Genomic DNA, 24,482 nt, shown 5'->3' with positions numbered 1-24,482 from the left:
TATTAATATTTTCTCTTTCCTACACACTCACAATAAATATATAGAGAGTTGAATATAAATCTCTAAATATAGAGGTGTACTTTCCTTTCTATATATATTTCTTTACTATAGAGATTCCAATGTAATAGTGTTTTAGTTGTTTGCTCTATTCTTTTCTCTGTATTACATAGAATACGGTCTTCGATGTTAGAGCATTCACATCCCTTCCACCATTTTTACCCTATAATTACATTAAAAACAACTACATTTTTCTCTTCTTTCAATTAAGTAATAATTTTTATACATTTATCATTACACTTTTTCTCTCATCCACTCACAACTATTTTCAAAATATATTAAAAAAATTACAGAGAGTGAATAGTGTTCCCTCAAATATGCTTATAGTTAGAGCATTCACATCCATCCCACTATATTTTCACCCTAAATTACACTAAAAAAACTACATTTTCTCTCTCCTTTTCAGTTAAATAATATTTTTTATACCTTTATCATTATATTTTCTCTCTCCTCCACTCACAACCACTTTCAAAATATATTAAAAAATTATAGAGGGTGAACAGTGTCCCCCCAAATATACAGATGAACAGTAACATTTTCTCTCTCCTCCACTCACAATCACTTTTTATACTTTTTATATTTTAAAAACATCACACTGGGAATATGATGCCTTGAATGAACAGTAACATTTTCTTTCCCATCTACTCACAGTCACTTACAAACACTTTTTATAATATAAAAAACTTCCTCACACAATTTGGTGGAAGACTTGTGAATGCTCTTACTCACTATTTAATGGATGCATCCCTAAAAGCATACATTGGATTCTTTATATATATATATATATATATATCTATATAAGGGGAAGGTTCATTTGACAAAAAATTAATGTGAGAATAAAAAAAAAGAGCATATTAAATACTATTTCATTTATAACTCATATCATTAATTTTTTTCTTTTTAATTAATTAGTCAACTAATCATTAATTATCCTACATATAATCTACAAAACCTACACATATCAAAATTTTCCTAAATATACCCTACACATTATAGAATTTTATCCTACACAGTCGAAATTTATCCTACACACCTCGAAATACACCCTACACAACTCGTAATTTATCCTACACAACTAGTAATTTAGTCTACACTTTAAATTAAGTTGTTTTTTTTTAATTTGGAAAAATTATATATTTTGAAAAGGAGTTACAAGTTTAATTTAGTTAATTATTAAAGGAGAAGAATACAAATTAATAATTTATGTAAGTTTATCAATATACCTTTATATTAACATTATTAAATGAAGTAAAATGTAGCATTCTTATTGGTTGAAACTTCTTCTTTTTTCTTATTACAAAAAAATTCTTCTTATTTGAACCCTCCAAATCTATATAATTACATTAAAAATCACTACTTTTTTTTCTCTCATTTTCAATTAAGTAATATTTTTAATACATTTATCATTATCTTTTCTATTTTCTCCAGTCACAACCACCTTTAAAAATATTTAAAAAAAATTATAAGGGTTAGTAGTGTTTCTCTTGTATTTACAGATGAACACTAACATTCTCATATATTTTCTCTCTACTACTCACAACAATTCATTATACTATAAGTAACTCCAGGGCCGGCCCAATGCTTATCAAAACCTAGGCTCGGGCCTAGGGCCTCCAAACTTTTAGGGCCTCCAGTTAATATAAAAATGATATATAATATATAATTGTTTTAATTCTATAGATCTATTAACTTTGCTAGCGTAGTGGTATTAGTGATCCTGTCCTAGTCTTGTAAAGACCCTAGCTTGAATCTCATAAGCAAAATATTTTTTTTCCTTTTGGCGCATCCTTCTGGTGACATTAAACGAAAGACTCATAAGCAATATATTTTTTTTTTCCTTTGGGCGCATCCTTCTAGTGACATTAAACGAAAGATTGAGATATATTAATTAAATAAAGTTGTGATACTGTAATTATTTCAAGTATTTTTATCAAATACAAAGCAAATTAAAAAAATAAAATGGATTTATATTGTGTAAAAATAGAAAATAGGGTATTAATGTCTAGATATCTAAAAACCCGATCATACCGAAACACGGTTTGGTTCCCGAAATTGGGTATTAGAAAAACCCGATTTTTGCACCTCTAATGTTAGTCAATAACGAAATTGGGCCTCCACTTTGTAGTTTGCTTAGAGCCTCCGAAAACGTAGGAACGGCTCTGAGTAACTCACTCACATACTTTTTGAGAACCAATATGAATGCTCTAAAAATATCTATTAATAGGTTTGGATATATTGGTAGCGTTCGTTTCATCGAATGTGATAGAATTGGATATGAATTTTGCATAGAAATTAAAATTTGATTTGGAATTTACGTGTATTTGTTTCACATAACTAAATGAGATTTTAATGGAATGGAATTGATATGTAGTTAGATGTCGTTCCTTATGTTATCGTTCGGTTTCAATTTCATTAAATTATGTGAAATGGAGACACCTCTAGAGGATAGAGTTTTCATTCCCATTTATGATACTAGAAGAATGTGTGTGTATTTAAGGGCATGTTTGGATAAGTTTATTTAAGTTAAAAATGACTTTTAGGAAAAGGACTTATTACTTATGACTTTTTGAAATGGAGTTTTTAAAAATGTATTTGGATTAACTTATAGGGTGGGAAAAGCAAATAGGTCAATAAGTTGTTTTTTAAAAAGTGTTTGGCTAAGCTTATTGATGTAAAATGACTAAAAGGGACATTCTTTCATATAAGGATGTTAAAATAAGGGGTAATTTGGTAATTTGATGTTTGAAAAGTTATAATTTGATCAAGAAGTCACAACATGTAACTTCTCGAAAACTCCTTTTCCTTCTTTTCAAAAAGTCATTTTAAAAATGACTTTTATGTTAGCCAAACACTAAAACTCCTTATTGGCTTTTTTATTAAGTCAATAAGTCAATAAGTTGGTTGGAAAAGCTTAGCCAAACATATCCTAAATAGCCCACCCATTAAATTAGATGATGCTATAACTTTAACCGCTTGAACTCAGTTAAAGAGTAAGTTGAAATAGCTTTGAATCATCACATTCACTGTTATAATTGTACACTTTGTTGTGGTGGATGAAATATGAAAAAAAAATAAAAAATGTTGCCATAAAACGTAGGCAATGAGATTTTCACATTTCCTACCTAGTAGAGTGAAATGTGAGGTATGTGATTATATGAACATAAATACGCCCCCACGCAACCTAAAAAATATATAAATAAATTAAAAAAAAATGTGAGATAGTGTGAATGCGATTCGCTCATAGAAATGTGAAATGGAAGTTGTAGCTTTTGGCTCTCTCCCTAACGCAACCTCAATGTTCATCACCACCCTTACTCCCGCAACCTACTCCACTCCCCTGCCCCCTCCGCGCCCAGGGTGTGGCAGTGTGCCTTGACTCTCGTGCCGACGTTGTCTTCCTCTCGCACAGGGGCTGATGTAGCTTATTAGGAGTTGGCCACGCAACCCCTTGACGCTGTGGCAATAGTGTAAATTTTGGGAAAAAAATGACCTTTTTTTGATTTCGTTGCCCTTATAGAAAATAAAATTTTGAAACGTTGCCCCTTGACATTTTTTTCTAGATTCGCCACTGCTGTTGCACCCACATCCCTTGCCACAACATGTAGTCTTATTATCCAAATGCAACACTCTAGAATTTATTAACGAAGACTTGTTAGATTATGGATATGCAAGTTTGTTTTCAAATATCAGTACTTACATTCTTTCAACATGAAATACCATGTATAATGAGCTTTGGATAGGAAGTTAAAAAATCAAAAACTTGATGTATGTGTAGAGTTTATATATTGTATAAATTATAGGGATTTTTACATATTTTTCCCTCCTAAGTTGCCTTATTACGTATTTCCCCAAACCATAAAATCGATTACATACCCCTTTTTTTAGAAATTACCCAATTGCCCTCAAAATAACTCATCTGCGTATTTATCACACACCCAAACCCTGCACAACAACGACGTTTCTTCTTCGTACGCACATCGCTACTTCATCAGGTATGTTAATAATCGAATCTTGTTCATCTTCTTCATTCGCAATCAACCTAGCCTATCATAATCGAATCTTGTCAAGCACCGGTTGTGGATTTTTAGCCCAACATAACTGAGAATGGGCTACATATTTGAGATTGGAGCTGATGCCCAACTTAAATTATTTTATAGTATTTTTATTTTTTTAATCGTTTGCTTATATTAAACTATTTATTTGTGTTAATATTGTTTGATTATGTTGTATATTTTCATTTGCAATGGAAAAGGTTAGTATCATTTTTGTCTGGTTTGAATGATCAGGTGATTTATATTCTTTTCTTTTATTCATTAGGTGATTTATATGAAATATGATATGAAAAATAACTCATTTACACCAATTTAGGAGAATGGGCAGAATCACCAATACTACTTGAGAATGTTGTTGGCCAACGATCAACTAAGTACAAGATTAAATTAAAATATGGAGGTTATTTTCGGTTAGCTAAGAACTCATATAAAAAACGTTATTGTTTTAGCTTTCAAAAAATCAGCACCTGAAGATCCTACTCAACGTCAAGCCTTAACAAGTAAAAGGAGATGAGGAAAGAGTACAAAAAAGACGTGAAAGTAATTAGTCAAACTTGAGCAGTTTCAAATTTTTGGTCTCGTATTTATTATATTATGAACGGATTTTATGTTTTTTTGAACGAAATTTATTATGAACGAAACTTATGATTTTGAATGGAATTTATGTTTTTATTATGAGCATTATGGTTTTGGGTAAATATGTAATTGGTTTTACATATTAGAGTGGAGAAATATGTAAATATTTAGTCAATAGTTCATTAACGGTTAAATAGTCATAAATAAGAGTTATTTAAATGCAACGGGGAACTATGTAATATATATGAGTTAGGAATGGAAAATATGTAATTGATTTTTCGGTTTGAGGAAATACGTAATAAGGCAACATCCAACCCATCATACTTTCACCCTAAATTACACTAAGACTACATGGTATGGTGATGGACCATCCTTGGAGGATGATCCGCCACCTAGGCGACACATCATAGTCCTCACTAAGATGGTCCATCCTCCAAAACTAGAAGGCATGGTAGGATGATCCTAGTCATAGTCCTTCAACACTTTTTATGTTTTTTTTATGTTTTTTATTATTTTATTTTTTTTTACATTTGACAAATACACTAATAAAATATTTTCATTAATATTAAACACACATTACATAAATATTAAAAAAAACATAAACTTAAAAAAAAGACTTAATAAAAATAAACATAAAGTTAAATAATTTGATGCTTTTTCATGATGTCGTTTTGTAGTTTTTTCAACATCGAACGTTTCGGCTCGGGTTCGTTCTCGACATTCATCATCATTATTTCCCATTCCTTAAGCCGAATTTTTTCATCGGAGATTCGGATTTTCTCATTCGACAATCGGACCTTATCTTTTAACTTCTCGTCCGATGCACGACTTTTTTCTTCGACGGCCCGCTCCTTCGCCTTCGACTTTTGGGCCGATATGTCGTTGTACACTTTTAGGTGTCCCATAAACTCAACCATGTTCGGGTCCACCGTTTCCTTTCCTTTTCCCTTGGCCCGCTCCTTTTTTGTTTTGTCTCGGCCCGGTGGACGCTCGGGTTCACGTACGTTATACTCGTCTTCGTCATAGTCGGCGTCATCATTTAAGTTAATGTGACACCTCGCGTCCGATCCACCGGCGCTTAAACTACCCGTTTCCGATGTTTTTTGGCGTTTCGCCATCGCCACCTCGTTAGGAATGGGCGCCCATTTTGGGTCGTCTTTTACAACCATCCACGCGCGAACGTGAGGAAAGTTGGAACCATGATTTTGCTTATACTTTTGCAATGCCATTTTGAACACATCCTCGTCGTTCCACCCGCTACGACGGTCACTTGTATATAATTTGTTATACTCCTCGCAAAACCGATTAATGGCCGAGTTCAATTTTCGCCACTTCGATGAAACCGAGTCGATATCTCTATACGGGCCTTGGTCCATCATGGCGAGAAACTTGGTCAATACCTTGGACCAAAACCCGTCACCCGGTTGGTTATTACCTATAAAAAAACAAACAAATAAAAGTAAATAAACAAAACAAACCTTACAACATATAAAATAATAAAAAAAAACTTACTGTTATGAATTAAAAAATTAAAAAACTTAAACTAAACTAACTGTGAAGAATTAAAAAATTATTAAATTTAAAAACTTAAAAACTAAACTTAAAAAAACCTACTGTTATTAAAAAAAATTAAAAACTAAACTTAAAAACTATTAAATTTAAACCAAAAAAAAACTATAACACTTAAAATGTAAACTTTATAAATTTAAAAAGATGTAAACTTTATAAAGATGTAAACTTTAAAAAGATGTAAACTTTAAAAAAATACGAACCTTTTACCGGGTTGTCGGAAGTGCCAATGAAAGCCTTGGCTAAGGCTTCTTCTTCGATTGGGGTCCATTTAATCGCCTTCGGTTTTGACGCTTGATCATGTGACAACCCGAAACCTAGAACCTTCGTTGTGTCTTGATGCGATATACTTGTACGTTATGTGATTAGTTGAATGATTAAACTTAATGATAACGTGAACTTTTATGTGCTTTGTTTTGTGTGCATTGTATGTATATATGTATGTGTGTTATTGTGAACCGAGAACCCGACACGAAACAACAAGGACCCGACTCGAGACCATGTGGTCTCGAGTGAACCATAACCATTAGGCCGGTTTGGGCCTTTGGCCGGTTGGGCCATTGGGCCGAAAACCCTTAGCCGAAACCCATAGGGTGCACACACTTGGAACTTTGACTATAAATACACTACCTTAGTTAGTGTTACCATTTTGTTGAACATTACAACACACACTCTCCTACTTCTCTCTCTCACCTAAACTCTAGAACACAAACACACTCCATCATTCTTGGATCTTTGGACTTGGATCGGCTCACACACACACCCGGTTGGAAGCTTTTCACACACCCTCGAAACCCATAACCGGTTAGTGTTCTTAATGCTTTGTTGAATGTTAGTGTGTTCATGTTATGTTTGTAAGATGAGATTATGTGACAATATGTTAAGATGAGTTATACATAATGTTTTGAAAAGAAATCGGTTCATGAATGTTTCTTGTTATTAGTTGAACTATACATAAATATTTGATGATGAAAATGGGTTCATTGTATGTTAAAAAGGGTGGATGATGATATTGGTTGCACTTGGATTAGATCCGAAAAGTTTGGGTGTTTATACTAAGAAAATCGGCTAATGAATATGTTTGTCAAGTAGGATGCATGCTAGTAAAATTGTATCTTGATAGTTGTTCATGATTTTGGGTGAATAAGTGGTTAATATGTTATGAACTTGTTGAATATGTGTTTGAATATGTGAAGAACACTTTGAATGATAGTTAAGAATGTGAAAACCCTTGTGATTTTGATCCATCTTTGACTAGTAACCTGATTAGGAAAACTGTTAGTGGAATGCTATTGGTAGTTTCCTGATTTGGGCCTGATTATAATGTACCATTAATCTGACCATATCTGCATCAACACGTGAACTTGACAACGACAGCTTACCGACTCGCAATCACCCGTTGCGACTCGCAACCACAGCGTTACAACTCGAGACTACGCGGTTGCGACTCGCAACCATAACAGGACAAGCCGAAACCACAGGTTACGAGTCCCGTTGCGACTCGAGACCTTAGCATGATGAACCGAGACTACGGTTGCGACACCGGTTGCGACTCGCAACCATCCATGATCAACACACAGCATGACTCGAGACCATGCTTGCGAGTCCGGTTGCGACTCACTTTTGGGCCTAAGTTAGTGGGCCGAATTTATGTGCTACTGTTGATGTGTTACTTGGGCCTGTTATCACAAGCCCAACTGTTTGGGCCTTACACTTAGACTGTGGATTGTGTTTGAATGTTAACTGTGAACTGTTACTGATTATACGTGATTGCCAAACGTACTGAACATTTGTGCACTACTTGGTTCGACTCTGATTATACGTGATAACCGTGATAGGACGTTATTGAATACTTGCGACTTGATTGACTTTCTGTGATTAACTGCCGAGCAAACCGAGGTGAGTTCACACCCTTTACAAAGCATGGGATTCCCTGGGTTGGGAACGGGGTTAAGGAACGTGGGTTCCTCGTCTACCTCGGGTAGGACGTCAGTGGTTCAGGAATGTGATTCCTCGTCCGGATGGACGGATAAACGTACTAGACTAAAACTCTATCACGAAGTCCCTCCTTTTTGTATCGACTAATCGCCGGGCCAATGGCGAGCGGGTCATTAGTTAGATAGCGCTATTTAGGTCTGACAAGCCTCACACCGTGCCGCAGAGGACGGGCGTGAACTAATGGATCTGGGGCACGTCAATGATGATAGACATTGATGTTTTCAGGGCACATAAACATGACTACAGTCAGCAATCGATACGGTAACGAGTCTAGTATACACATGGGGTAGCCCCCACGGCTGGAGAGCCAGATGATGTACATGGGGTAGCCCCCACGGCCGGAGTGCCGGAGTAACTGGGAATGAACTGGTCACGTTTTTAAAACTATGGGGTAACCCCCACGGCAGGATGCCAGATAAAGTAAACTGTTTTCGAAAACAACTAAAACGAACGCCCACCCGTGAACTCACTCAACTAGTTGTTGACTCGTTACTACATGCTTTGCAGGACCATAGGTACTCAGTGGGAGCTTGCATGGAGGAGGATCGTTGTGGGACAGGGATTGCTACAAGACTATGTTAAACTTGAAACCTTTGGAACTTATGTTATAACTTTAAACTTATGCTTCCGCTTGCAACTTAAACTTATTTGTTTTGGAACACCAATCGTGATGGTTAAACTTTTATAACTACTTATATGCTTGTTCAGTATGATTGGTGGCTGGATCCTGGTCAGTCACGCCTCCAAGCGGTAGTACTCCGCAGGTGGGATTTTGGGGGTGTGACAGATTGGTATCAGAGCCATTGGTTATAGTGAACTTGGTTTTAATAAAGGAGAAACGTTTTTGTTAAAACCAGACTATAACCGGTATAGCGCTCGACGGTCCACAACGACACTTCGCTCCTCATGCAAGGCTCGACGTTCTAGGTAATATGATGTATGTATATTGCCTACTTGTTAGTTGCGTAGTACACTGCTCATGGTATGCTTGATTAGTATAGCTACTGTTGTTTGAACACGTGCGTGCTTACTCTGTCCTACTATCGTGCTTTCGCGAACCTCTCTCACACGTGTTACTCTTGTTATGAAGAACCATGTCTGGACGCGTTAACATGACACAAGCCCAGTTGACGGCTTTGATCAACGAACGAGTTGCCGCAGCGCTCGCAGCTGCACACGCAGGAGGTATATCCTGCAGTCCGAAATTGTTCTAGGATCATTTGGATCCTACTCTCGTGAACCAACCTTTGTGTTAATCTCTGTCTTTTCTTTCACCTACCTTAGGTCAGTATGCTCAGGCACCGGTGTGCACTTTTAAGACCTTTATGGACTGTCGACCCACGACTTTTAGCGGCACCGAAGGAGCAGTAGGTCTCCTACACTGGTTTGAGAAACTGGAGTCTGTGTTCGAAATGTGCGAATGCCCTGAAGCGCGCAGGGTGAAGTATGCTACTGGTACTCTCGAGGGTTTGGCCCTCACGTGGTGGAATGCTCAGGTGCAGATGTTAGGGTTGGTTGCTGCCAACGCCACCCCATGGGAAACTTTCAAGGAAATGATCAGGGAGGAATACTGCAGTCGTGACGACATTCACAAACTGGAAGATGAGTTCTACAATCTTAAGATGTCGGGGTCAGAAATTGAGGCATACACTAAGAGATCGCATGAGCTTGCTTTGTTGTGTCCTACTATGGTGGATCCTCCCTACAAGCGAATTGAACTCTATCTCAAGGGCTTGGTGCCAGAGATCCAAAGTCATGTGACTTCAGCGAGGTTGACTACTATCCAGCAGGTTGTACAGTTGGCTCACCGTCTCACTGACCAAGCGGTGGAGCAGAACAAGTTACCGAAGCGTATAGGTGCTGCAACTACTACTGGTACTTCTAGTGGGGATAAACGGAAATGGGATGGAACTTCAAGCAGGGGTTCAACTTCAGTGCAAACTCAGTCTCAGCAGAGAAAGACGGACGATCACAAGAGCCCCAGTCAGCAGTCGTCTGGTGGTCAAAGTCATGGTGGATACAAGGGGAATCACCCCAAGTGCAATCGCTGCAGCCTACACCACAGTGGGCCATGCACCAGGGGCAACTGTCATCGATGCAACAAGCCTGGTCATGTTGCAAAGGATTGCAGAAGCGCATACCCCGTCAACCAGAATCGTCAGCAACCTCAGCAGAACCAGCGACAGCAGCAGGGTAACAACAAAGGGTGCTTTCAGTGTGGAGCTGAAGGCCACTTCAAGAAGGATTGTCCCCAACTGAACCAGAACAACAACAATCAGGGGAATGGTAACAATGGGAACAACAACAACAATGGTGCTAGGGGACGTGTGTTCGTGATTGGTCAAGGTGAAGCAAGGAATGATCCCAACGTGGTGACGGGTAAGTTCCTTCTCGACGACTTTTATGTTACAGTCTTATTTGATTCGGGTGCCGATACTAGCTATGTGTCACTAGAAGTTAGTAAGATGCTTAAGCGTATTCCTACACCCCTGAGCGACAAGCACACCGTAGAGCTAGCTAATGGTAAGAGTTTGGAAGCCTCGCACGTAGTCAAGGGTTGCCAGCTTATTCTCGCTAATCAGACCTTCGCTATCGATCTTATTCCTATTGTCTTGGGTAGTTTCGACGTTGTCATTGGGATGGATTGGTTATCCCAACACCGAGCAGAGATTCTTTGCAACGAGAAGATCGTTCGTATTCCTGGTTTAGGTAGTGAACCTCTCATGATTCGTGGCGACAAGAGAAGTGCTGTTGAGAACATCATCTCTCTTCTTAAGGCTCAGAAATGCTTACGAAAGGGCCACACTGCGATTTTGGCTTTAGTTACTGATACCACAGAAAAGGAGAAGAAGTTAGAAGATTTTCCCGTTGTACGCGACTATCCTGAGGTATTCCCTGAGGAATTACCTGGTCTTCCGCCCCATCGCCAAGTCGAGTTTCAGATTGATTTAGCTCCTGGAGCCGCGCCTGTAGCCCGTGCACCTTATCGTTTAGCGCCATCAGAGTTGGAAGAACTCTCCACGCAACTACAAGAACTCTTGGATAAGGGTTTTATTCGTCCTAGCTCATCGCCTTGGGGAGCTCCAGTACTTTTTGTGAAAAAGAAGGATGGTACCTTCAGAATGTGTATCGACTATCGCGAACTCAACAAGGTGACTGTGAAGAATCGTTATCCTCTACCGCGTATTGACGACTTGTTCGACCAGTTGCAGGGGTCGAGCTACTATTCGAAGATCGATTTGAGATCGGGATATCACCAGCTGAGAGTTCGGGAAGAGGATGCCTCTAAGACGGCTTTTAGGACTCGATATGGGCACTATGAGTTTCTGGTCATGCCGTTTGGGCTGACGAACGCACCGGCAGTTTTTATGGATTTGATGAATCGAGTGTGCAAACCGTACCTGGACAAGTTTGTTATAGTCTTCATCGACGACATCCTGATCTATTCTAAGAGTAAAGAAGAGCACGAACAGCATCTACGACTTATTTTGGAACTCCTTCGGAAGGAACAGCTTTACGCAAAATTCTCGAAATGCGACTTCTGGCTTCGTGAAGTCCATTTCCTAGGGCATGTGATGAACAAGGATGGGATTCACGTTGATCCATCCAAAGTGGAATCTATTAAGAACTGGCCTGCGCCTCGCACACCAAAGGAAATTCGCCAATTTTTGGGATTGGCAGGATATTACAGGAGATTCATTAAGGATTTTTCTAAGATCGCGCAGCCTCTCACCTTACTAACGCAGAAAGGCGTTGTTTATCATTGGGGAAATGCACAAGAGTTAGCTTTTCAGCATCTAAAGGATAGACTTTGCAGTGCACCTATCCTTTCACTGCCAGAAGGCACAGACGATTTTGTGGTTTACTGTGATGCATCAATTCAAGGTCTTGGTTGTGTATTGATGCAACGAGATAAAGTCATAGCTTACGCCTCACGACAACTTAAAGTTCACGAGAAGAACTACACGACACATGATTTAGAGCTGGGAGCGGTTGTTTTCGCACTTAAGTTATGGCGGCATTACCTTTACGGAACCAAGTGCGCCATCTACACCGACCACAGAAGTTTAGAACACATATTCAAACAGAAGGAACTGAATATGCGGCAGCGACGATGGGTCGAGCTGCTGAATGATTACGAGTGCTCTATCAGGTATCACCCGGGCAAGGCCAATGTAGTGGCGGACGCCCTGAGTCGAAAGGACACTACGCCTAAGCGTGTAAGAGCTTTACAACTCACGATACATTCTAGTCTACCTTCGCAAATACGAGCTGCTCAGATAGAAGCACTGAAACCAGAAAACGTTAGAGCAGAAGCTCTACGCGGGTCAAGGCAACGCTTAGAACAGAAGGAAGACGGTGCTTATTATGTAACAGGACGCATTTGGGTCCCGCACTATGGCGATTTACGGGAACTTGTGATGGATGAAGCGCACAAATCTCGCTACTCGGTACACCCTGGTTCGGACAAGATGTACCACGATATTAAAACTACGTATTGGTGGCCTAGCATGAAGGCCCACATAGCAACTTACGTCAGCAAGTGTTTGACTTGTGCGCGAGTCAAGACAGAATATCAGAAACCTTCAGGCCTACTTCAGCAACCAGAGATACCACAATGGAAATGGGAGCAAATTTCCATGGATTTCGTTACTGGCCTACCTAGATCCCAGCGCGGAAACGATACTATCTGGGTGATCGTGGATCGACTCACGAAATCCGCACATTTCTTGGCAATCAAGGAGACGGATAAGTTCTCCACTCTGGCGGAAATATACCTCAAGGAAGTTGTTTCGAGGCACGGGGTGCCCACTTCTATTATCTCTGATCGAGATGCACGTTTTACTTCGGAACTGTGGCAGGCAATGCACAAGTCTTTTGGCTCACGTCTAGATATGAGCACAGCGTATCACCCACAGACGGACGGGCAGTCCGAGCGAACTATTCAGACCTTAGAAGACATGCTTCGTGCATGTGTAATCGACTTTGGCAACAGCTGGGAAAGGCATCTGCCACTCGTGGAATTCTCGTATAATAACAGCTACCACACCAGCATTAAAGCTGCTCCGTTTGAGGCATTGTACGGACGTAAATGCCGGTCACCCCTCTGTTGGGCAGAGGTGGGGGATAGTCAGATCACTGGTCCAGAACATGTGGTAGACACTACTGAGCGGATTGCTCAAATACGACAACGCATGGCGGCCGCTCGTGACCGTCAGAAGGCATACGCCGATAAGGGCAGGAAACCACTTGAGCTCCAGGTTGGGGAGCGGGTATTACTCAAAGTTTCACCCTGGAAGGGTGTGGTTCGTTTTGGTAAACGAGGGAAACTCAACCCACGGTACGTTGGACCTTTTGAGATTCTTGAGAAAATAGGCAAGGTGGCCTACCGACTGAAATTACCAACAGAACTCGGTGCAGTTCACAACGTTTTCCATGTGTCGAATCTGAAGAAGTGTCTGTCAGATGAGACGCACGTAGTTCCTCTGAAGGAACTTACGATCGACGAACAGTTGAAATTCGTCGAAGAACCTGTCGAGATCACGGACCGGGATGTTAAGGTCCTCAAGAACACTAGAATACCTCTTGTTCGAGTTCGTTGGAACTCACGTCGCGGCCCAGAGTTTACCTGGGAGCGCGAAGATCGGATGAAACAAAAGTATCCCCAACTGTTTGAGAACAGTACAAACGCTACTGAGGCTGAAGCTACGGAATTTCGGGACGAAATTCCAGATCAACGGGGGGTGGATGTGACACCCCAGGATAACCGGGAAAACCTTGCAACCTAACTAGCTTCCTCAGTGAGTGCCGTCAAATTTCGGGACGAAATTTCTTTCAACTTGGGGATGATGTGACAACCCGAAACCTAGAACCTTCGTTGTGTCTTGATGCGATATACTTGTACGTTATGTGATTAGTTGAATGATTAAACTTAATGATAACGTGAACTTTTATGTGCTTTGTTTTGTGTGCATTGTATGTATATATGTATGTGTGTTATTGTGAACCGAGAACCCGACACGAAACAACAAGGACCCGACTCGAGACCATGTGGTCTCGAGTGAACCATAACCATTAGGCCGGTTTGGGCCTTTGGCCGGTTGGGCCATTGGGCCGAAAACCCTTAGCCGAAACCCATAGGGTGCACACACTTGGAACTTTGACTATAAATACACTACCTTAGTTAGTGTTACCATTTTGTTGAACATTACAACACACACTCTCCTACTTCTCTCTCTCACCTAAACTCTAGAACACAAACACACTCCATCATTCTTGGATCTTTGGACTTGGATCGGCTCACACACACACCCGGTTGGAAGCTTTTCACACACCCTCGAAACCCATAACCGGTTAGTGTTCTTAATGCTTTGTTGAATGTTAGTGTGTTCATGTTATGTTTGTAAGATGAGATTATGTGACAATATGTTAAGATGAGTTATACATAATGTTTTGAAAAGAAATCGGTTCATGAATGTTTCTTGTTATTAGTTGAACTATACATAAATATTTGATGATGAAAATGGGTTCATTGTATGTTAAAAAGGGTGGATGATGATATTGGTTGCACTTGGATTAGATCCGAAAAGTTTGGGTGTTTATACTAAGAAAATCGGCTAATGAATATGTTTGTCAAGTAGGATGCATGCTAGTAAAATTGTATCTTGATAGTTGTTCATGATTTTGGGTGAATAAGTGGTTAATATGTTATGAACTTGTTGAATATGTGTTTGAATATGTGAAGAACACTTTGAATGATAGTTAAGAATGTGAAAACCCTTGTGATTTTGATCCATCTTTGACTAGTAACCTGATTAGGAAAACTGTTAGTGGAATGCTATTGGTAGTTTCCTGATTTGGGCCTGATTATAATGTACCATTAATCTGACCATATCTGCATCAACACGTGAACTTGACAACGACAGCTTACCGACTCGCAATCACCCGTTGCGACTCGCAACCACAGCGTTACAACTCGAGACTACGCGGTTGCGACTCGCAACCATAACAGGACAAGCCGAAACCACAGGTTACGAGTCCCGTTGCGACTCGAGACCTTAGCATGATGAACCGAGACTACGGTTGCGACACCGGTTGCGACTCGCAACCATCCATGATCAACACACAGCATGACTCGAGACCATGCTTGCGAGTCCGGTTGCGACTCACTTTTGGGCCTAAGTTAGTGGGCCGAATTTATGTGCTACTGTTGATGTGTTACTTGGGCCTGTTATCACAAGCCCAACTGTTTGGGCCTTACACTTAGACTGTGGATTGTGTTTGAATGTTAACTGTGAACTGTTACTGATTATACGTGATTGCCAAACGTACTGAACATTTGTGCACTACTTGGTTCGACTCTGATTATACGTGATAACCGTGATAGGACGTTATTGAATACTTGCGACTTGATTGACTTTCTGTGATTAACTGCCGAGCAAACCGAGGTGAGTTCACACCCTTTACAAAGCATGGGATTCCCTGGGTTGGGAACGGGGTTAAGGAACGTGGGTTCCTCGTCTACCTCGGGTAGGACGTCAGTGGTTCAGGAATGTGATTCCTCGTCCGGATGGACGGATAAACGTACTAGACTAAAACTCTATCACGAAGTCCCTCCTTTTTGTATCGACTAATCGCCGGGCCAATGGCGAGCGGGTCATTAGTTAGATAGCGCTATTTAGGTCTGACAAGCCTCACACCGTGCCGCAGAGGACGGGCGTGAACTAATGGATCTGGGGCACGTCAATGATGATAGACATTGATGTTTTCAGGGCACATAAACATGACTACAGTCAGCAATCGATACGGTAACGAGTCTAGTATACACATGGGGTAGCCCCCACGGCTGGAGAGCCAGATGATGTACATGGGGTAGCCCCCACGGCCGGAGTGCCGGAGTAACTGGGAATGAACTGGTCACGTTTTTAAAACTATGGGGTAACCCCCACGGCAGGATGCCAGATAAAGTAAACTGTTTTCGAAAACAACTAAAACGAACGCCCACCCGTGAACTCACTCAACTAGTTGTTGACTCGTTACTACATGCTTTGCAGGACCATAGGTACTCAGTGGGAGCTTGCATGGAGGAGGATCGTTGTGGGACAGGGATTGCTACAAGACTATGTTAAACTTGAAACCTTTGGAACTTATGTTATAACTTTAAACTTATGCTTCCGCTTGCAACTTAAACTTATTTGTTTTGGAACACCAATCGTGATGGTTAAACTTTTATAACTACTTATATGCTTGTTCAGTATGATTGGTGGCTGGATCCTGGTCAGTCACGCCTCCAAGCGGTAGTACTCCGCAGGTGGGATTTTGGGGGTGTGACAGATCACCCGCTACTTGTTTCCCTTTGTTTCGTTTTCCTTTCCCTTTAGGCGGTTGGGTTTCGGGCACAATCTCCACATCATCTTCGGATTGAACGGGGTGTGGGGATCGGTTGGGGTTGAACGGGGGGTGTGGGGATCGGTTGAGGTTGAACGGGTGGAAAGTTCCAAGCACCCCGCATCATCATTTGTTGAAGAGCTTGATTTTGGGAGATTTGAGTGAATTGGTTGGGCGATTGTTGGAATGACGCAAACGCGTTCGATGAAAATTGGGAGAATTGGTTCGGTTCTAGCGTTGGATAATATCCCGGAACCGAAAAAACATTTGGTTGGGTCGGATTGGTGGGAGTATTCGGGTTGTTCGAAGGAGTGTTGGGAGTATCCGGGTTGTTGAACGGATCCATGAAAATTATGTGGAAGAAGGTTGAGAGTGTAGTGGAAGAGAGTGTAAAAATTATAGGAGAAAATGGTGAATTGTGGAGGTTAATTTGGTGTTTGATAGTGAAAATGGATGTTTAATTTATATAATTTAAAATTATAGCCGTTGGCTTTATTCAAAATATAGAAATTTAATTTTTTTTTTATTAACGGTCATATTTTAATAGGGGGGCCCACACTTTTTGCGTCGTCGCCAACGTCCATTTTCGGACGGAGAAGACGGGGACGGTAGGGGGCGGCACGGTGTTTGGACCGTCGCCGACCCGCGACGGGCCGGGGCCGACCCCCATACCGTATAGCCTAAAAAACACTACATTTTATCTCTCATTTTCAATTAAATAATATTTTTTATACCTTTATCATTACCTTTTCTCTCTCCTCCACTCACAACCACTTTCAAAATATATTAAAAAATTATAGGGGGTGAACAGTGTCCCCAAATATACAGATGAACAGTAACATTTTCTCTTAAAAAGCCCTAAATTATATTAATAACATTAAAATACGTTAACCAATACATATTTTTTTAAAGGATGTAATTATACTGGTATGACAGAAAATATCTCTTAGACAAGCCGTAGTGGTGTGGATTTGGGACGTTTTTTTGCGTGAAAATGCCAAAGCACGCCCCGGTCATGGCCCCCTTGGGCGTTTTTTTTTTTTTTTTTTTTTTTTTTTTTTTTTTTTGTCCCAGGCGTTTTAAAAACAACGCCAAAGCCTCATTTTGTTGGTCCAATCACATGTAACCCTCTTCTTCTTTAGCCAATCAATATTTTGCATGTTTTTTTATTTATTTAATTCTTTACACCCCTTTTAACATAACCGTCACATCCCCATTACACCTATTTTAGAAAAACGTCATTTTGCTGACTAAGACGACAGTGGCAGACAACGCCCAAAGCTGGGACATTATTCACCACAACCACTACTCATAGCCTTGAAAGGCACTAGCCATTACGGATGATCTTAGCTTCACTAAAATGAATATTACCTTTTACAGTATATAACCAGAGCCATCTGTGTAATTTACTAGAGATAACATAAAACAAAAAAATTAAAAGCTAAGACCACACATTCGACAATCGTATAAGTCCGGTGACCCACCTCATAACCGTCGGCGACCCACCCCATAACCCATCACCCAAGGCTCCACCAACCCGATATGCTCCCTGATCTTCTATCCCCAACATTTGATCCTCACAACCATCATCATGATCGTGACCGTCATCTCTTTTGATGTGTATATCTAGGGGTAAAAAGGTAAATTTCCACACAATATGTCACAAGGTAAGTCAAAATTACCAAAAAGTCAATAACAAACAAAGTACAACATCCAATGCGTAATGTACAAGCCACAACGCACAAGGGTTTTCACACACAAAATCAGTATTTATGAGCAATCAATTCAAAATTACACCAGATTTATTTCCAAATTGTATCAATGTATAAGAAAAAGTATATGATATGATATTCCATCAAACTAATAATAAAAATTTAATTACTTCACATAACATCATAAATCCAATAAATAAAATAATAATAATAGAAACAAACAAACAAACGCCACGCGCTCAACGACGGCAGCGCGTGATGGCACTGCAACCACGTGAGTAAGGGTTAGCCTGACCTCCAGACCGGCAGTTGTAATACGACGCGCCGCGTCGCGAGCACGGAACATTGTTCTTGCTCAGCGCACCGTAGCTGATGTAGCGCCGGTTTGTTGCTAAAATGCGCCGGTTTATTTCACTGTCCATTGATAGCTCCATGTCGTCAATATCCAGATCTCCGCCTTCAGCGAGACACTCCGCCATAGATCCACGGCAGCCGGTGGTTGTCGGAATCCAGCCGATGTGGTGGTCCCCGGCGGCTTCAACGGCGGGGAATGAGAGCGTGAGCATGTGGATGACGAGGATTGATGCAGAGATCACGAGGAGAGCGGTTGATTTGGACATTTTTGCGGTGGTTTCTCTCTCTAGAAGGGTTTTCTCTCTCTAGATGGGTGCTGACAGGGTTGAGTGATGAAGAGATGCAAAAAGGAGGTTTTAAAGGGGAGCATATTGTTGAAAGATGAGAGTTGTGTTATATTTAGTCCTTTTAGTTTTGGAGAATTGTCTTTGTTGGATTTTATTGAGTTGGAAAGTGTGTTATCGCATTGTTTGATGAGCAATTTTGTAGAAAATGGTTATTGAGTTATTGTGGTTTAAGTTAAGTTTTTTGAGCCAATGAGTTGGTGGTGGAGTGATAAGAGAGAGACCTGGTATTTCAAGTGATCCAGGTTTGCTTCCTACCCCACTGTTTAGTTTCGACGGCACCTGATGTTTGTGGGAGACTAACGAGTAGGCGACGATCGCTAGTTTGATCGTTGAACTGAGTGGGTTTTACCTCATCGTACAGTTGTGTCTTCGGAAGAGTGTTCACGAGCTTCGGCCCTAAATGAGGGTTTTACTCGGTTCGGAGGCGAGTGTATCTATATGTGGTGAATTTCACTAGTAACCAATTTGGAGAATTTTTTGGCCATTAAAAAAAATAAGATTTTTTATTATTAGTATAATAGTTACAATTGATTAAACATGTCAGATGTGTTAAAAGATCCATTTTGGTGCACGAGAAATATGCTTTTGCAACTAAAATTTTAGTTTTTGCATGATAGAACGCAAACCAGTTATACACGCTCATGTCATCATAGAGAACTACTCTTGGTGTAAAAGTAACTACGCCTGTTGCCTAGTCATTGGCTTCCTTTAAAATTAAAAGGTCTAAGTTAATAATTTAAAGAAAAATAATAATTATTTTACTCTAAGCCGTGAAGTTTACAGATTAAGTGATTTCTCGTATTTTTGTTGTCCCATTTGTGTAAAAAGGTACAAGAATCAAGTGTTTACACCAAGTAAATGAAAACATTGTTGTATGAAAATAAATTAGGTTGCAAATTCAAGTGATTTCTCGCATTAGGTTGCAAATTCAAACCTTAAAAAATTTAAAAGCTGTGTTTGGATGAAAATAAATGAAAACATTGTTGTATTATATATATACACCAAATAAATAAATTATACTATAAAAGTTAATTATACAAATGCTATTTCAAAATACGTTGCTATTAAAATTAACAAAAGTATACCGTTATGAATTATGGTTAGAATAAATTTTATATTACTAAGGCTATAGGGTGTGGTCATGACCCTCATGACCACCATGACCCTCCATGTCAGCGCCATGTCATCACTCTCTCATCCACCATCCAAAACCACTATCCTAAGGGTGTGGTCATGACCCAAACCACCATCCACCCTTTTTTTGTGATATATATTTTATTTGTTTTAAATAAACAACAAATAAATTTTAGTAATAAACTACATAACATTCAATTTAATAAGAAAAATATTATTTACATGGCAATTAGACAAATGGATAATTCAAGAGTAATTTCTTAGACTAGAAAATATCTATTGCCCTGTATATGATTGTTAGTATACCTTTCACTCCACTTGGTACAACAGTGCTGCAATCCTTTTTCATCTACATGTTGGTTCCATATTTGCCTAGTCTACTAGAGTATATTACGTGTGTTTTACACATACAAGAGAAGCCCTTGCTCTTTATTTTTTACTAGTAAAAGATTAATAGTGCAAGAATCTATGGTGGGCATAGGCTAAGAGACATGTTAACCAGCACATCACGATACAACAGAAGAGAAAAAAAATACATCTTAAATCCCCGAACTTGTTAACTCAAACTCAAGCCAATTTTCCCAGGTTATTGCCTCACCCTTTGACCTACTTCTCATCCACAAATAACCCATCACTTTAATCTCTTCTATAAGATTTGTCACCAACACACAATTATGATTTAAACTACATAACAGTCAAATTAATAAAAAAAAAAATAACATCCAAATTTAAACTACATATAATAAATTAAGAAAAAAACTACTCGTTGTTGTTAACCAGACCAAATTGCCAAACATGTTCAATCAAATCCGAACGAAGATGGTTATGCGTAGTCTCGTTGTATAACGCCCACATGTTAGATTCTTGTTGCCCTTCATCAACTGGTACAACATTCTCATGAATGTCGTTAGGATCATATTCACATATGGCGTTACCTTCGTCTTCGATAATCATGTTATGCAGCAAGATACAAGCATACATACAATATCTCAATGTTTTGAGTTCAAGTGCTCGTGCTGGGTTTGCAACTATGTGCCATTTTTGTTGTAGAACCCCAAATAGACGCTCAACATCTTTCCTAGCAGATTCTTGACATTTTGCAAACTTCTTTCTTTTTTCATCTTCTGGATACGGTATAGTTTTAACAATCGCTGTGTATGTTGGGTATATTCCATCAGCTAGATAATACCCGTGCTTGTATTCTACTCCTGAAACCGAAAACCTAGAATCAGGCCCCGTACCATTAATGATATCATTGAAAACATCTGACTGACCAAGAACGTTAATGTCGTTATTCGAACCAGGAACACCAAAGAAAGCATGCCAAACCCAAAGATCATTTGATGCCACGGCTTCTAGAATTATTGTGGGATGACCATGATCACCACGAGTAAATTGACCTCGCCATGCATTAGGGCAATTGCGCCAAGGCCAATGCATACAATCTATGCTACCAAGCATTCCAGGAAAACCATGTTTACTTTCGTGTGCCTGGTACAACTTTATGATATCATTCTTTGTTGGCCTTCGTAAGTACTTCGTGCTGTATAGCTTGACCACCCCTTTGCAAAAATGATACAAACTCTCACGTGAAGTTCTATCAGACATCTTCAGATATTCATCCCACATGTCGCTACTTGTACCGTAAGCCAATTGGCGAATTGCCGACGTACACTTTTGTAAAGTGGTAAACCTCCTTTTACCTGTAGCATCCCATCTTAGTGTGAAAAATGGGTCATAATTAGCCAAATCGTTGGCTATACGTAAGAAAAGACGACGACTCATTCGGAAACGACGCCTAAACATTTCATCCGTGTATACCGGGTTTTCGGCAAAGTAATCGGCCATCAACCTATCGTGGGCACCTACATATTTTACAAAAATATAAATTACACTAAGACATAAACGACACTTTAAAAAATATAATGCACGAAAAAAATACCTTCACGATCCCTATTTAAACATTGTTGTCGTTTTCTCCGTTTGGACGAGGTTTCTTCCTCCTCTATAATTATTTGTGTCGTTTCCACCACCACGTTCAAAAAAAATTCGTTGATCTCGTCGGAAGAAGTTGGTGACACCATGGTGGTGAGTTAAAGCAATTTTGCAACAATTAACTATACTCGTATGCGGCAATCAGCCGGAGACAATACAAGTTACCATTAATTTACATTAGTTTAAGCAATTTTGCAAATAGTCACTTTGTATGCACAATAAACAAGCATAGTAAAAAAGCATGTAATTTGCAGTGATTAAAATAAAAAGATTGCTCTTCATATATCATTTTCTAGAAGCTGGTTCAGAAGCATGATGTCCATTTCATTACCTGACCGTCATATCCAACATGATGAGAAAAGGTTTCTATTCACACCTAGCTTAAATAAATTTGTGAAAACAGAAACATATCACTTACTCTCTATCTGACCTAATATCTTTTAAAGTATAACCTAATAAACTGAAATAATGTGTTTGAGCCAATTAACCAAATAACATTAGGTTTTAACTCCAAAATTCCAGTGCTAGAACTTATCTAGTGATCTGCAACTACATATAACCTAATTCAAGCTGTTGGTACAGATTAACATGTAACGTCCTCGTGTTCATATCATTCGAGTCAAATCGTGACAGAAAACGAACGAATAAACCCTAACTGGTTGAGATTATATGTGTGTATGAACATTATATAGATCATATTAACCGATCTATCATACAATTCAACTAGAAAACAATCAATCCAAACAAAAAACAATTACATCAAGAAGAACTATAATTGTAATACATATCATAAGAAAACAAGTACCTGTTATCGTTCTTCTTGATGTGATTTGCGACCGTGAACTTGATTATCACAGAGGAAAAGAATTTGTTGCCGTTCTTTTTTGATGGTGGGGTTAGGGTTTGCGTGAATAATGGATAAAAAAGGGGTCGTGGTTGCCGTGGTTTAATCCACGCGAACCACCGTGATTTAATTAAGGGGGGTGGTATAGGGCATGAATAATGGGCCTATGTGGCAAATCATGACCCAATCATGACCCCCACACCCTGTAGCCTAACACTGATAAGTGATAACTGTAAAAAAACCATTTTAAACAACTAACTTGATATATGATCGTGTTTCCAACGATAAAAAGTAAGTGTAACATAAGTTTCAAAATATCTTACACGTCTAAAGGACTAGAACGGTCTTTAAACAAAGTCAAGAGGCAAAAACGTAAATAATGACATTATAGAATATCAGCATGCGCAACTGCCATCGGAGTTCCATAGATTTACCAAAATGACACGAGAATTAGGTGCCGTTTACCAATTTGACCTTTGCATATGTTTGATGGATGCATGAGTGATGCTTGCCCACTAACTTTGAGCTGGTTTTCTGCTTCCTTTTTGTCCTTTTTATATATTTTAATTTTAATTTTAATTTAATACAATTATTCTTTTAGTTTTTTCTTTCTTATATCACTTGTAAATAATAATATTCTATGTACTTTAAATATAACTATAGGAATGGGATCAAATACAAACACTTAAGTTTGTAAGAACCATAAGAACCAATACATAATTGACAAGTGTCCATCAATAAAAAATTAGTTTAGGGGTAATTTAGACTTTTTGACCATATTTATTTATAACTAATTAAAAATAATTACAAAAAATATAATCAGCACAACACTATATAATTAGCACAACATCATTAATCGTTCTTCATTATCAGCACATCGTCCTCGAATCGTTCTCCATTATCAACATAAACGACATTAGCACAACATCTTCAATCGTTCTCCATTATCAGCACACCAGATGTGCTGATTATATCTACTTTTGGTGTTTGTTTGTATTATTTTGTAATTAACACATAATCAGCACCTTATTAGCACAAATATAAAACACCTTTTGTTAACTTTTTTTTAAAAAAACACTTTTATAAATACAAAAAGGTATAGCAATATGGTACTCATATTAAAGATAAAAAAATACTTGATTTTATGGTATATATTTTTAAAAAAAAATAATGAAGTATATAAAAGTTATTTTAGTTTAAAAAACTTTGGTGGAATTTGTATTTAATAGAAAATGGTCAAATGACTAGCAATTTTACAAAATTACCCCTAATTTGTTAGTAGTAATTTTTAATTATAAGAGTTTTATTTATAATCAATATCAACCCTTGATTTAAATTAACAATGGTTCAGATCTGTTCTTACGGTTCTTATAATTAGCACTGTTTGTACAGGATCTCAACCCTATAACTATAATATAATTATACCTAGTTTATCGATAGATTATAATTTTTTTAT

At 38.8% G+C, this 24,482-nt stretch overlaps 3 protein-coding genes across 3 annotated transcripts; all 3 read right to left on the bottom strand.

Annotated features, from left to right (window-relative positions):
• Positions 1-5,323: 5,323 nt before the first annotated feature.
• Positions 5,324-6,524, bottom strand: LOC110928087 (glutathione S-transferase T3-like). The gene is made up of 2 exons (XM_022171300.2): positions 6,458-6,524; positions 5,324-6,120 (listed from the first exon to the last, which is right to left on the bottom strand). The coding sequence occupies exon 2, from the start codon at positions 6,062-6,064 to the stop codon at positions 5,324-5,326; it is 741 nt and encodes a 246-aa protein (XP_022026992.1). The 5' UTR covers positions 6,065-6,120; positions 6,458-6,524.
• An 11,864-nt stretch (positions 6,525-18,388) lies between these two features.
• Positions 18,389-19,050, bottom strand: LOC110930009 (protein RALF-like 33). The gene has a single exon (XM_022173217.2). The coding sequence runs from the start codon at positions 18,970-18,972 to the stop codon at positions 18,592-18,594; it is 381 nt and encodes a 126-aa protein (XP_022028909.1). The 5' UTR covers positions 18,973-19,050; the 3' UTR covers positions 18,389-18,591.
• A 1,896-nt stretch (positions 19,051-20,946) lies between these two features.
• LOC110932219 (protein ALP1-like) lies at positions 20,947-21,816 on the bottom strand. Its single transcript, XM_022175571.1, has one exon. It carries the CDS (start codon positions 21,814-21,816, stop codon positions 20,947-20,949), a length of 870 nt encoding a protein of 289 aa, XP_022031263.1.
• Between the last annotated feature and the right edge of the window lie 2,666 nt (positions 21,817-24,482).

This window comes from Helianthus annuus, chromosome 3, assembly GCF_002127325.2.
Source record: "Helianthus annuus cultivar XRQ/B chromosome 3, HanXRQr2.0-SUNRISE, whole genome shotgun sequence".
Taxonomy (NCBI): Eukaryota; Viridiplantae; Streptophyta; class Magnoliopsida; order Asterales; family Asteraceae; genus Helianthus; species Helianthus annuus.
This window is presented reverse-complemented; position numbering and strand designations above follow the sequence as displayed.